Source organism: Littorina saxatilis, linkage group LG2 (assembly GCF_037325665.1).
Source record: "Littorina saxatilis isolate snail1 linkage group LG2, US_GU_Lsax_2.0, whole genome shotgun sequence".
Classification (NCBI taxonomy): Eukaryota; Metazoa; Mollusca; class Gastropoda; order Littorinimorpha; family Littorinidae; genus Littorina; species Littorina saxatilis.
This window is the reverse complement of record NC_090246.1, coordinates 35429358-35443617: the sequence shown is the minus strand read 5'-3', so window position 1 is coordinate 35443617 and position 14260 is coordinate 35429358. Positions and strand designations below refer to the sequence as shown.

At 42.4% G+C, this 14260-nt stretch overlaps 1 protein-coding gene across 1 annotated transcript; it reads right to left on the bottom strand.

Annotated features, from left to right (window-relative positions):
• Window positions 1-8013: 8013 nt before the first annotated feature.
• Window positions 8014-14206, bottom strand: LOC138958851 (coiled-coil domain-containing protein 166-like). Its single transcript, XM_070330153.1, has 7 exons — window positions 13996-14206; window positions 13115-13168; window positions 10800-10854; window positions 10289-10433; window positions 9857-9936; window positions 9203-9379; window positions 8014-8775 (listed from the first exon to the last, which is right to left on the bottom strand). The coding sequence occupies exons 1-7, from the start codon at window positions 14103-14105 to the stop codon at window positions 8497-8499; spliced, it is 900 nt and encodes a 299-aa protein (XP_070186254.1). The 5' UTR covers window positions 14106-14206; the 3' UTR covers window positions 8014-8496.
• Between the last annotated feature and the right edge of the window lie 54 nt (window positions 14207-14260).

The window sequence follows — 14260 nt, the reverse complement described above, 5'->3', positions numbered from 1 at the left end:
TCAGCATGAGTTGACAGATTTTTGTGGCTAGGCCGATGTATTTTGGAGGTAAACGTAATTTTACCTTCTTACTTGCTTGCTGCTTTGTTTAGTTGGTAAGCTTGTTCCTTCTTGTCTTTGGTTTGACAGGAATTTATCTATAGTTGCTGACTTTTTGTCCGTTTGGACTCCTAAATGCGTTTCAGTAACTTATCTTGTGGCCGCCACTTTCGGTTGCTCAGCTTTCCTGACAGCTTATTTATGTGGCTAGGCCTATGTTATGGTGAGGTTCTCCTTACTTTACCTGCGTTTTTGCCTTCTGCTTTGTTAGTTGGTAAGCCATTTCATATTTCGTCATTACTTTGACAGGAATTTTTGTTATTGCTTAATTTTCGTCCGTTTTGGACTTCTAAATTTTGTCCAGTAACTTATCGCTTGGCCGCCATTTTGTGTATCAGCTTTGCTGACAGTGGTTTACTTGGCTAGGCTTTAGCAGGTATCTACCAGTCCGTAGGACTGGTCGTGGTTTCGGATTTAACATGTTTGTTATGTTTTGTTCGTTACTCTTTCTGCCTCGAACAAACACTTTGTGGGGCAGTCATATACTGTTGTATGTCCTGTTTCTTCTCCTCGCCTTCTCTGCCGTTAGCAGATCAGGTGTTGCAGGTGTCTGCTTATCTTTGTGAAGAAATTTTCGCGTTCCAAGCCTGCGTCTTCCGTTGGTCCCGCTGTCTGTGGGCGACGTCACCTTGTTGGCTTCTTTGACGCTTCCGGCCGAGACGTTGTCTAGGGCGGATGTTTTGCTTCTTCGTCTTCTACCGCTGTGGTTGGCGATTCAAGTAAGTCGAGCTGGTCCACAGGCCCTCGTGAGGCCGTCGGACAGTCCCTGCTGGGACACAGCTCTTTTCGGCGGGTTCACGACCCGCAAACCCCTGTTCAGTCGCACCCTGGCTTCACTGAAGACCATTGTGTGGCTGAGCAATGGCGGCAGTTGGTTCCGGCTACTTCTCCGACGTACGCACCCGCTGGGGTCGTTTCCGGAGTTGTCTAGCCGTTTCCGACTGCTGCGCTTCCGGCACTCGCCGGAAGCATAGGTCCCCCGATGTACGCACCCGCTGTGGTCGTTTCCGGGGTTGACCAGGTCCCCCGATGTGCGCACCCGCTGTGGTCGTTTCCGGGGTTGACCGGACGTTGCCCCCCGGGCATTCGTCCTCTGTTCAGTCGCACCCTGGTTTCCTCGAAGACCATTGTGTGGCGGAGCAGTGGCGGTAGCCGTTTCCGGCGCTGCGCTTCCGGCACTCGCTGGAAGCATAGGTCCTCTGACGTACGCACCCGCTGTGGTCGTTTCCGGGGTTGACCGGACGTTGCCCCCCGGGCATTCGTCCTCTGTTCAGTCACACCCTGGCTTCCTCGAAGACCATTGTGTGGCGGAGCAATGGCGGTAGCCGTTTCTGGCGCTGCGCTTCCGGCACTCGCTGGAAGCATAGGTCCTCTGACGTACGCACCCGCTGTGGTCGTTTCCGGGGTTGACCGGACGTTGCCTTTTAGGGCATTCGGGCTTCCGGCCTCCGTCCTCGCATTCGGCGCTTCCGCTTTTCGCGGTCTCGTCTGGTGCTTTCCGGCTCCACCCGGATTTACTGCTCCTTTCGCTTCCACTTCCTCCCGGATGTCGGTAGCTGAGGAGCAGCGCCAGCCCTTCGGGCAGGTGGTGTCTCAGCTCTGGCCGATGTAGTCAGCGTTTCAACCTTCGGTTGTCGCGTCGACTGCCGTTCCGGTGCCTGCGGCTGCAGACTTGCCGTCTTCTCTCTCTTAGCCTGGTCGAGGCATGAGTTAGGACGACGTCGGGGGGGACGGATTTCCGGTTTTCCGGTTATGCCGTTTCACCGGCCTTCCACCAGTACGTGGACTTCGGTTTTTTCGCCGGTTGTGTCGGACATTCAGTCTGTCGTCAGCGATTCCACACGTGCTGGTTATTGGGAAAAAGGCTTAACGCTGTCCTCTAAGCTGCGGCAGAGGTCACGTCGAAGGTTTTCCCGGGCGGGGCTTCGGCCTCCTACACTTCCTGTCTGGAAGCATAGGTTCTCCATCACAAGCGCACGTAGTGGCTTGTCTGGGGTTGATCGAGGACTGGCCTACGGGCGTTCGGGTTCCGGCCCCAGTCCTCTTCTGGTCTGTCTCACTCTTGTTCTGTCGTGGGCATTTGTGTTTCACCAGTGCAGCAGCCGTTGTCGGCGTGGTGTTTCCGGTTTTACTGGAAGCATAAGTCCTCCATTTCAAGTACACGTTGCGGTTTTGACTGGAGTTGACAGAGGACTGGCCTACGGGCGTTCGGGCTTCCGGCCTCAGTCTACTCTATGCATCTTTCGCTTCCGTTTTTTGCGGTTTTGTCTGCTGCATTTCCGGCTCTGTTCGGATACACTTCTCCTCTTCCTGACACTCCTTCGGAGGTCGGTGGGTGAGGAACAGCGGCTGGCCTACGGGCATTTAGGCTTTTAGCCTCAGCCGGGGCAGTCTTCACTTTACCTGTTGGGTGTTGCGTTTACTGCCTAGTCAGTTCGGGTGGCCCTGGACGTTTCCCCTATTCACGACCGTCAGTAGGGGGATAAGTCAGGTCTTTTTCCGGTTGGATGGTTTTCCGGTTTCCGGTCATCTCATTCATCAGTTTACCACCAGCAACTGTGACTTCGGTTTGCGTTCGTAGCTGAGCTATTCTGGTTCTCAGTCTTTAGTCAGCAATCGAACACGTTCTGGATTTCCGTCGCAGCTCAAGCTTCGGCTCAGGATTTCCCTTGGGTGCATCGACATTGGTGGCTTCCTTGTTGGTTGACTTTGTTGTCGATGTCGGACTTCCGTTCCGTGAAGATAGGATGTTTTTTCTACTTCCGGTTCCTTAGTCACCTTTTGTAGGTACCACGGGTTGCAGGTTTTGGCTAGGCCATCTCCTCCCGAAGGTGGTATCTCTAGTGTTTTGGTTCTGCCGCTGTTTCTACTATGGTTCAGTTCCGGAACATGCTCAGCCTTGGCTGGCTTCGGCTACACGGGCTTCACCTTTTGTTCCTTCTTGCTTATTCAGCCTTTGGAACTTGCCTCCTTTCTCTACTCTGTTGGCCAGCCCTTGCTAGGGTGAGCATGGAGCAGATGAGGCTGCCCTTCCTTCTCTACGCTCGTACGGCGGGTGTCGGAGGGACTCGTTTCTTTCGCGTTCTCAGTCCCTGAACAGTCAAAGAGAGTCGCTTAAACTTTGCCTGCAGTAGAGATTCAGTCGAGTAGAGATCACCAGGTCTCTGACTGCTTTACAAAGGTTTAAGGAAGGTAGGGCTAGCATACTCAGAAACATGCTTAGCAGAAGCATGCTCATTCCTCTGGTCAAGCTAAGCTGGCAGCCAATAGGCAGCCTTGGCCGGGCAACAGCCATTCCACGTTGCGGCGATGGTGGTTGTTGCCTTCCTGTTTCTTGTGGCTTGTGGGGTTCTCTGGCTTCAGGTTACCCCTGTTTGGCCACAAACGTTCGGACTTTGGTCCTTGTTGTCTTTCATCGAGTCGGACTCTGTCTTTCTCTAGTGATCAGACGCGTTCTGGTGTTTCGTCCAAACTTAAGGTTCACTTGAGTTGGCCTCGGAAGTAACATTCAGGTTTTCCTGAGGGGGCATTGTCTTGGACAATGGATGTTTGAGGAGTAGTTCTTTGTGGCTTTCCTCCTCTCTCTCAGGTTTTGGCTACTCTTCTCCTTCGGGCAGAGGTTTAGTTAAGGTTTGGTTCCTGTGACTTCAGTCTTGGGCCTTTCCTCTCTTCTTCCTCATCTTAGTATGAGGCGAGTCCGGATGACGTCCGTTGGGTCGGGTTTCCTTACAGTCGCCCGGCTACAAAAGGCAACTTTGTCTAGGGCGGTTGTCCGTTTTTCTCCGCGTTGGACTCTGTCTTCAGACAGGGACAGACGCGCTCTGGGTTTCTGGCCAAACTCAGGTAGGCTCTTGATTTGGCTAGGAAGTTAACTGCCTGTTTTTTCCCTGAGAACTCTGGTTTCGGGGGTCTTATGGCTGGCTGGCTTCACGGTTTACGTTTACCAGTCTTGGTTTTCTGCTTTCGGTTTTTGATTCACTCTCGATTACCTTCAAGCAGACTGTTTTGGGAACATTCTGGTTTTTAGCCATTTTGTTTATGGTTGCCAGTCACATCGGTTTTTGACCACCGTGGGTCCTCACTTCCGGTAGCTTACGCACAGTCGTAAGTGGCTGCTGTCGGGTGCTACCTCTCTCCCTGCGTTCGCAGGGACTGGTAGGGGATGACTGGCGACCTTCTATTTGTGAGTTTTCTCTTCGAGGTGGACTCTGGTACTTAGTGCTTGGATGTCTCTCTCTCGCTCTTTCGTGGGGATTGGTCACTCTTATTTTGAGCTGACTTCTTTCTCACAAGCCTTTTGGGCTTTACTACATCCCAAGGTTTGCAGACTTTGGCATGGTTGTCTTAAGGTCACCGCGGGGGTTCGTCCTTCTCAGTTGAGGGGACAACCTTACGCACGGATCTTCTCAGGACATTAGCATTTCCTTCCAATAAAAGGGGGGGGGGGAAGCTTGTCTTTCCCTTGGCTCGCCAGGGTTTTTAATCCAAGGCTTGGGTCTATTCCTGTGCTGTTTTTTACGGCTAGGAGATTGGAAGAAGTGCTGAGCACAGCTTTCTGGATCTCTGAGGTTGTCTCTTTCGCTTTGCCTGAGATACTTCTCGGCTGTCAATCAGGACTTTCCTTGGTTCCCTCACTGCCTGTTGGCAGTGGGCCAGCCCTGGCAAGGGCTTTTGAGTGGGTTAGATTTTCTTTCCCACTGGGACCGCCCTGATTCTTTGGCAGCGGTCCAGGTTTTTGGCAAGGTTTTTTGAGTGAGTTAGATTTTTCTTTCCCACCGCCTTGTTGTTGCAATCTGCTACATGTGATTCGGAGTAGGAATATGTAATTTAATCGAAAATTTTATTGTAAATTTTCATTTAATAAATATACCTACCCGAATCACATAGTATATTCCCTCCCGCCAACCCCGCTTTTGATTTGGAGAATTTATTCTTTAGGTCGAATGATATGAGCCACGTGTTCAGTAGCAGTAGTGACATGGCATGCACGATGGGAGGTAACTCCCCGGGTGTATGGTCATTACCATGGCTACGTTTACACTTTTTGTGGTTGGGGTTGCTTCCCTTAGACGGTTAGCCTTTTCAGAACCTAGCATCTCCGATTGTGTCAATGCTACATGTGATTCGGGTAGGTATATTTATTAAATGAAAATTTACAATAAAATTTTCGATTTAAGACCCTGTCTCTTTAGAGACTGTATTTTTGTTACATGGACATTCCATCTGTTTTCTTTTCCCCAGACATGTTACCTGTATTTAGACGAATATGCTCAATACATCTTAAGATGTAACTTATCTCGTTTTTATTTTGAGGTCTTTGTGATACAGACTTTTTCTTCAGCTGTCATGTTGTTAAATAAATCGAATGAATTGTTTTTATGTTCAATTCTATGTGAAGAATATCAGTCTTTGTACAGTTTGTGCATTCATGATGATGATTGTCTAATTGGTTACATGTACTTTCCTATACATAACATGTATATTGTAGACTTTTCCATATGTAGATGTTGTTTCATGTTGGCAAAATGCTGACATTTCTTTCAAATTGCCGAATTCTTTGCCTCATTTTGGCACTTGTCAAACTTGTTTTCACGCTGGAAGTAAGGGCATACCAAGGACTGCCTTCAACTTCTGAACATTTGCAAAAATGTTATGGCCATTTTGCTGACGAAAGTAAGCCCAAGAAACATCCCTGTCATATGTATTTAAATTTACTTACCTGTACATTTATGTATCTAATTATTCAGTTATTTACTTTCTTTCCTTTTTTGTGTGTTTATTTTGTATTTAGTTATTTATATACTTATTTATTTATTTGGTTAACATGTATTTATACTTATTCGTTTACTTATGGTTGTGGTCATGTCAGTAATTTTCACTTTGATTGTCCATGGTTGATTGAGGCGTGTGAGTTTGAGGTTGACATTGCAGTGTAAGTTACCGGTACTCCAGAGACTTGCTTGTGTGTCGGAATGGTTTAAGATAAAGCTTTGTTGAGTTTAAAGATTGTGAGTTGATATTTTTTCTACTTTCACATGGGCAGTGGTGTTGTTTTCAAATGGAATGGGTTGAATTTGATGGGCCAGGGTTTGATTTGATTTGAATGCTGTTTTATGATTTTGATGGAAGATGTACATGTGTGAATGCGTTTCAAGTTTTCTGAGATCGTACGTTTTGAAAGTTGGAAAAGGGGATGTGTCTCAATGTGTTTTGTGATGATTTGTTTTCCTGGTGGGGTTACTTGTGCAGCAGTGGTGATTGTCATTTAACATGATTGTTTTGTTTCTTCATGTTTGTTTTTTAAAGGTTAGAAATGTTACATCTACACACTCAAGTTGTCTCATTTGGTCCTGTTACAATAACAGATACAGACCATATGGATCAGTTTTCTGCTATGAGATGAAGACATCTGTAATGTCTTGAATACAACAGATCACACCATCTCTTTCAGCTACTTTTTAATCACAGCACAGATGCTAAACAAGTGCAATCATTCTGTTACAACACTAGCATGAAGCTTATTTGAGGCTGTTCCATGTCCATCAAATCGGTTAAAATCAAATGCGCATGTTTCTTTTTCTTCTCTGATATTAAGGGTAGAAGTTGTGTAACTGGTAGACCAAATACTGTATCAGGTTTTACCATCCAGTATGTTCCAAACTAACCAGCATGAAAAGAATGATGATTTTTTGACAAGGCTGCAATACAGACGGAAAAATAAAGCTGTGTTGAAGAAGTCAACAGTTGATCAACCATAGACAAGAGTGTTACAACATTCATGCATGTATTCTCTCTTTTTGAAATGTTTGTATCATATTATGATTCAGTGAAACATCTGATCAGCTCAAACAAAACTTTCTTGCTGCAAACCAGCCATTCTCAGCTGTGCTTCAAAACTTCCTGCATTCTTGTTTTTTCGAATTGTAAAACTAATTTCGTCAACTTTTTTTACGTACATGAGAATGATGGAGATTTGAGGTAGAAATTAAAGCTTTATCACATCCTTTCAGTTAATTCAGAAAACGTTATTAAGATATAGTCCAAGATAATACAACCATGATCAGCTTAATTTCTTGGTAGTTTATGTGCATGTTTACTACTTAAGGCAAACTCATGCAGACAATGCTAATTGTTGTTCTGAATGATTTATCTAGCCTTTGTTTTCTTGCTGCAAACCCACAGCACCATCTTGAACTGAAATTACAGCCCGGGGCTTTATAGATCCTGAGACCTGTGCATCTAGTCTATTGTTTAAGACATCTGTAGTTTATAAAGAAGAGCTAAAAATTAAGTCTCTATGTAGAGTGGAATCCCCCATTTACGTTTTTGAAAAAATCATAAAAATAAGGTATTACAAAAAAAGGGGGGGGGGGCCTTAAAATGGGGTTGACCTGTGCATCTAACCTAATTTTTAGGAAATTTGTAGTTTATCATGTAGAGCTGAAAATGAAGTCTCTGTGTATCAGGAATCAAAGTGTGGACATCTACTGCCTATTATTACTTAAGCCCTGATCACACTCACAACTGGAATGAGAGATATTATTTTTCATGTAGATCTGAATTTTTTGCTGGACACATATAACTGCCTGTCCTAATTTCAATCATAAATGTATTTTCTTTGATCTCAGTAATGTCTGTGATATGTCTGTTAAATATTGCCTCTAATGTGTAGTGTAATTTGTGTAAACTTGTCCAACAAAAGAAGGTACTAAAATTTTAGATAAAAAAGTTGAACTGAATGATTTTTGTTGTTGCTGATGTGTGTGTGTGTGTGTGTGTGTGTGTGTGTGTGTGTGTGTGTGTGTCACAGTGTGTGTGTGTGTGTCACAGTGTGTGTGTGTGTGTGTGTGTGACATGCCAGCAACTTGTTTAACTGTCCTTATTTTTCCACAGTTGATTGACACAGAAAAACAGTCTAATTTATGGTATTCTCTTTCCTTTTTTCATAAACAATGCATAAAACACATTTGTAAAATAAAACTGTTAAACATATATTGTGTATCCCTTTCTCATCAATCAAGATGCCTCTTCTCTCCTGTTGCTCTCCTACCTTACAAATAATTATAAAAATCTGAGGACAAAGAACATGTCAAAATACTAAAACATAGTGTAAAAGAACTAAACTAAAGCAAAATACAGTACAAATATAGTCTTGCCTTTTTAGGCATTCAAAATTGTTACAGCCATGCATTGGGCTTTGCCTTATTTAAAAAATCTTGCATTTCCTTTAAAACCCCTTTACCAAAGCATAACTATACTAGAAGAACCATGTGCATTTTTATTTTTAAGACATCGCTGATCATGCATATAACTAAATTATTTACATATGGAGCACAAACACACAAAGTCTTTATAATTGCACACCAGAGAGAAAGTTATGAAAAGAAAACAATAGTTTTACAACTCAGCATTGCTTGCAACTTCATCTCTCGCTGTTGAGGCATCATCGCCAATGGTAACACCTTTGAAGGACTTTTGCTGACGCATTTCTCTCAGTTTCTTTAAGTCAGTGGCATAGTTTTGTTCTCTCAGGAGTTGTCTCCTCTGATCTTCCAGCTCCTTCTGATGCTCGTTCAGTGCTCGCGTTGTTTGAATAAGGGACAGTAACTCCTGCCGTAAGGCTCGGTTCTCCAGTTTGATGCTGCTGGTATGGTCAGTCAGACACTGCATGGCTTCCTGTAGAAGCAAATTTTGGAGCAAAAGTTTACATGCAAAATAACACACGCACACATGAATGTACACACACACACACACACATATATATACTCTCTACTTCTCTCTCTCTTTCTGTTTATAACTATCACTACAGAGTATTCATACAAGCAGAGCTATAGAAACAGTATTTTAACAAAATTGTAAACATCCAAGTCACTTGTAAAATCGTGCAAACGCCATGCAAGAGTCCACTTACCTTGTTTGGTTTAAACAATGTTTTATTCAATAATCGTACGATACAAACTTTAACATTTTAGAACCAACACACAAGCTATAATAAGATCTGGGAAACAAAGGGAGTAATGGCGATTCTAAAGTACATGCAAATGTTGATTTTTTTCAGTGAGACTTTTTCATGTTAAACTGTTAAAAGCCAACTTTTATTTACCTTGTTTGCTTTCTGCTCTAAAGACTGGATGCGTGTATCGGAGTCAACTTGGTATTCTCTTTTCTGCTTCAAGAAGTCAGACTTGAGGTGTTGAATGGTTTGGGTATGGTGTGCTCGCATTTCATGGACTTGTCGTTCAAGGTCCTTGATTTTCGTCAGCTGATCTATTTGAAGATTCTGCAAAATACATTCTAGTTACACAACTTCTTCTTCTTCTTCGTTCTTCGTTCATGGGCTGAAACTCCCACGTTCACTCATGCTTTTTGCACGAGTGGGTTTTAACGCATATGACCGTTTTTACCCTGCCATTCAGGCAGCCATACGCCGCTTTCGTGGGGATTACACAACTCAGTGACATTGTCTTTAGAAGAAGAGGAGTTGGGTTTAGAAATGTGACACTTTCAGTTACAGCTGGACCTTATGATGTAACACCGGACAAAGCTGGATGTTATCATAATCATTTTATAGAATATCTACTCAAAGTGATGAAATATACTTTCTGACGGGAGAACTTGACACTGGTTGTTTATACAATGCAATTCAATGCAATGCAATGCAATACAACTTTATAGTTTGATTGTAGGTACAAACAAAAATGTGTGTTGCAAGGATTTTTGAACGAGGATCATTAATCAATTCTGCATGATTAATTACCTTGTACTCTTGAAGGTCATTAAGTTCCTGCTTGGTTTTCTCCAGGAGATGTTGCTTTTCCAACAAAAAGGCCTCGAGTGCTGCAACAGATTTTGGTGATGTTTCATTCTTTAATTCTCTGTGAAAAAATTACCTTGGTTTTAACTTCTTTCTGGTCCTTATTCTAGGAGCTAGGAGTTATTGACTCTCAGGAGAAAAAGGACGATACACAATCATGAACAATTATTCTTTTAAGCTGGGGACAAACCATGGGTGGTAAAAGCCAAGGCAATCATGAACAAAACTCTAAGCATAAAAGTATTAATAAATTGAAAGTCTTGGTTTTGGTGGTTCCTCGTTCATGCACTCTATCAGAGAGTTTTGAAATTGTATAACACACAAAAAAAATCAACTTTTGAAAACTACTCATTAATTTCACTCTGTCCACCTCACCTCTCCTTTTCTCATCAAACTCCTCTTCCATGACTTGGCGCTGAAGCTGGATGTTTCTGATTTCTTGCTTGTTGTGGTCGCTAAGGGTGACGATTGTTGTCTGGCGCTTGCTTGTCTTCTTTTCCATGTAGCTCATATACTCATGCTGTTTAATTAGAAGCAAGACATAAGACTTTATTGAAATAAATGCTGAATGATACAAAATATGAAGAGCATTAGAACACTGCGTTGAAACGGACTTCTCAACAATGACAAGATAACACTGCTTCTTCATCTGAAATCTGTAGAATGACGCTGAAGATGACATCTCTTACTTTACAAAAGCATCAGACAAGTCAATTTAGATGAGCTTTGAAGTCTGAGAAAATTAAAGCAATAAAGCTTCACAATAAAGAAACTGACATTTTTAAACATAAAAAACAGTCTTCATGGTCTTGATAAAAAAATTAAGATACAAATAATACCAGAATGATAATAAAATAAACATCCCCACATATACATAAATACTTACACTTTCAATGCGGACTTTTTGAGCTTCCTGCAGAAGCCATTCATTTTCATTTCGTCTAAATCATTGTCAAGGAGCCTCAAGAAGAACAAACAAGTCGCGTAAGGCGAAATTTCTACATTTAGTCAAGCTGTGGAACTCACAGAATGAAACTGAACGCACTGCATTTTTTCACAATGACCGTAGTCCGCCGCTCGTGCAAAACGCAGTGAAACTGATGAGCCTGTATAGCGCGGAAGTGGTTTCGCTGTGCTGCATAGCACGCCTTTCTGTACCTCTCTTCGTTTTAACTTTCTGAGCGTGTTTTTAATCCAAACATATCATATCTATATGTTTTTGGAATCAGGAACCGACAAGGAATAAGATGAAATTGTTTTTAAATCGATTTCGGAAATTTAATTTTAATCATAATTTTAATTTTTTAAATTTTCAGAGCTTGTTTTTAATCCGAATATAACATATTTATATGTTTTTGGAATCAGAAAATGATGAAGAATAAGATGAACGTAAATTTGGATCGTTTTATAAAAAAATAATTTTAATTACAATTTTCAGATTTTTAATGACCAAAGTCATTAACTAATTTTTAAGCCACCAAGCTGAAATGCAATACCAAAGTCCGGCCTTTGTCGAAGATTACTTTATAAAAATTTCAATCAATTTGATTGAAAATGAGGGTGTGACAGTGCCGCCTCAACTTTTACAAAAAGCCGGATATGATGTCATCAAAGGTATTTATCGAAAAAAAGAAAAAAACATCTGGGGATATCATACCCAGGAACTCTCATGTAAAAATGTTATATCGGTCCAGTAGTTTACTCTGAATCGCTCTACACACACACACACACACACACACACACACACACACACACACACACACACACACCACGACCCTCGTCTCGATTCCCCCTCTATGTTAAAACATTTAGTCAAAACTTGACTAAATGTAAAAAGACAAAAACTGAAGAAAAAGTTGAATTAAAAAAAACCAGTCGAAATTGTGCTTGAAACAGAAAACAAGAAGGGCAAAGCCCATACGACTCACATGCTTGACCTTGACCTTTACATAACCTTGACCTTCAGGGTCAAGGTCAAATAACTAAACCTAGCAATGACATCATACACTAAGAACTGCTTTACACATTTTCCTACCAAAATACATGTGACCTTGACCCAAGGTCAAGGTCATCCAAGATCATGCAACACAAAGCTGTTAATTCAAGACATAAGAAGTACAATGGTGCTTATTGGCTCTTTCTACCATGAGATATGGTCACTTTTAGTGGTTCACTACCTTATTTTGGTCACATTTCATAAGGGTCAAAGTGACCTTGACCTTGATCATATGGGACCAAATGTGTCTCATGATGAAAGCATAACATGTGCCCCACATAATTTTTAAGTTTGAAACAGTTATCTTCCATAGTTCAGGGTCAAGGTCACTTCAAAATATGTATACAATCCAACTTTGAAGAGCTCCTGTGACCTTGACCTTGAAGCAAGGTAAACCAAACTGGTATCAAAAGATGGGGCTTACTTTGCCCTATATATCATATATAGGTGAGGTATTCAATCTCAAAAACTTCAGAGAAAATGGGAAAAATGTGAAAAATAGCTGTTTTTTAGGCAACATTTATGGCCCCTGCGACCTTGACCTTGAAGCAAGGTCAAGATGCTATGTATGTTTTTTGGGGCCTTGTCATCATACACCATCTTGCCAAATTTGGTACTGATAGACTGAATAGTGTCCAAGAAATATCCAACGTTAAAGTTTTCCGGACGGACGGACGGACGGACGGACGGACGTCCGGACGTCCGGACGGACGGACGGACGACTCGGGTGAGTACATAGACTCACTTTTGCTTCGCATGTGAGTCAAAAATAGTGAATGACAATGTAAAAGTAATGGAGAACTTGAATACTCATGGAAACTTATAAAAACACACACACATCACAACCCCCTATACCCCCCCCCCCCCCTGTTTTTTTCTCAGCACAATTAAATTATTAAATGGGGGCCTGGTAGCTTAGTAGGTAGAGCACCTAGCACACAATATCCTAGGATGCACATAGGACAATTCTATTTGTAGACAGAGATGATATCTATGTCCCACCTCTGTGGCACAAATAAGACTTTGGTAATTCTGCCAGAAACACAGAGGGGTAATCACAACTTATCTCACACACCCCTGGGTAGCGCCACTTGTTGCTTAATATAGCTTTTCACTGGCAGGAAGCCACCCAATTTTTACAGAAATAGGGCAATAAGGTAATGAAATGAAAAATGTATTTGTCAACAAACAAATCACAAGGATACAAGTCTCCAACTTTGGTCTTTGCATCCTCAAGGTCTTGTGTTACTTTATTTAACCTGCACACAGAAATACAAATATATTTATTACATAACAGTAACACTGCATTAATTTTCAAGGAGCGAGTGTCTGTAATACATTAACTGTGGTACACCCACACACAAACATATAGTCAAGGAGTTAAAACTACAAACATCTCCTTATTTCTCTTGCACAAACAGACACACACCCACACACTGTATGTGCTCTCTCTTTGATTCAACCCCTCACCACCACACACACACAAATGACAACACACACACACACACACACACACACACAGAATGAACACACACACACACACATAATGAACCCACTTACACACACACACACAATGAATACACACACACACACAATGAATACACACACACACACACACACACACACACACACACACACACACAATGAATACACACACACACACATAATGACCACACACACACACACACAATGACCACACACACACACACACACACACACACACACACACACACACAGACCACCACACACACACACACACACAGTGCACACACACATAATGCACATGCATAGACGCTCATTCACACACACGCACGCATGCACGCATACACACACTCTTGCACACCCGCACGCACACACAGACACACAGAGTAAAAAGTATCTGAAATTAAACCATCTTATGCGCAGTGTTGTTCTGCCAAAAGTTGTGCAATATACAGCCCTAAAGATGGGTATATATACAGCGTCAACATTTTCATGTGAAATAACTGACGTAAAGAAACCTTGACTGCCATGCTGAAAATGAAATCATACATGAAGACGAAAGTTATCTCAAAATGTAAAATGAAGATTCACTGCTCTGACTTACTCGTCTTGAAGTAAAACCTCTTTTTCTGTTGGTTCCGGTGTTTTGGGCTTTTCTTCCGGAGCTGGTTTGTCTTTGCCCTTCTTTTTGCCCTTTTTTCCTTTTGGTGGCATTCTAACGGGTTATCTTCCAAGGCGAGAAGTAAATGAAATGTGTCAGTCTTCACAGTCTTTCCGAGTTGAAGAGGAGGCAGCCATTAGCGTCCAATCACCATACCAACTAGGCAAGAGTATAGTTTCGAATACATTATTCCCCTTTAAGCCTTTTC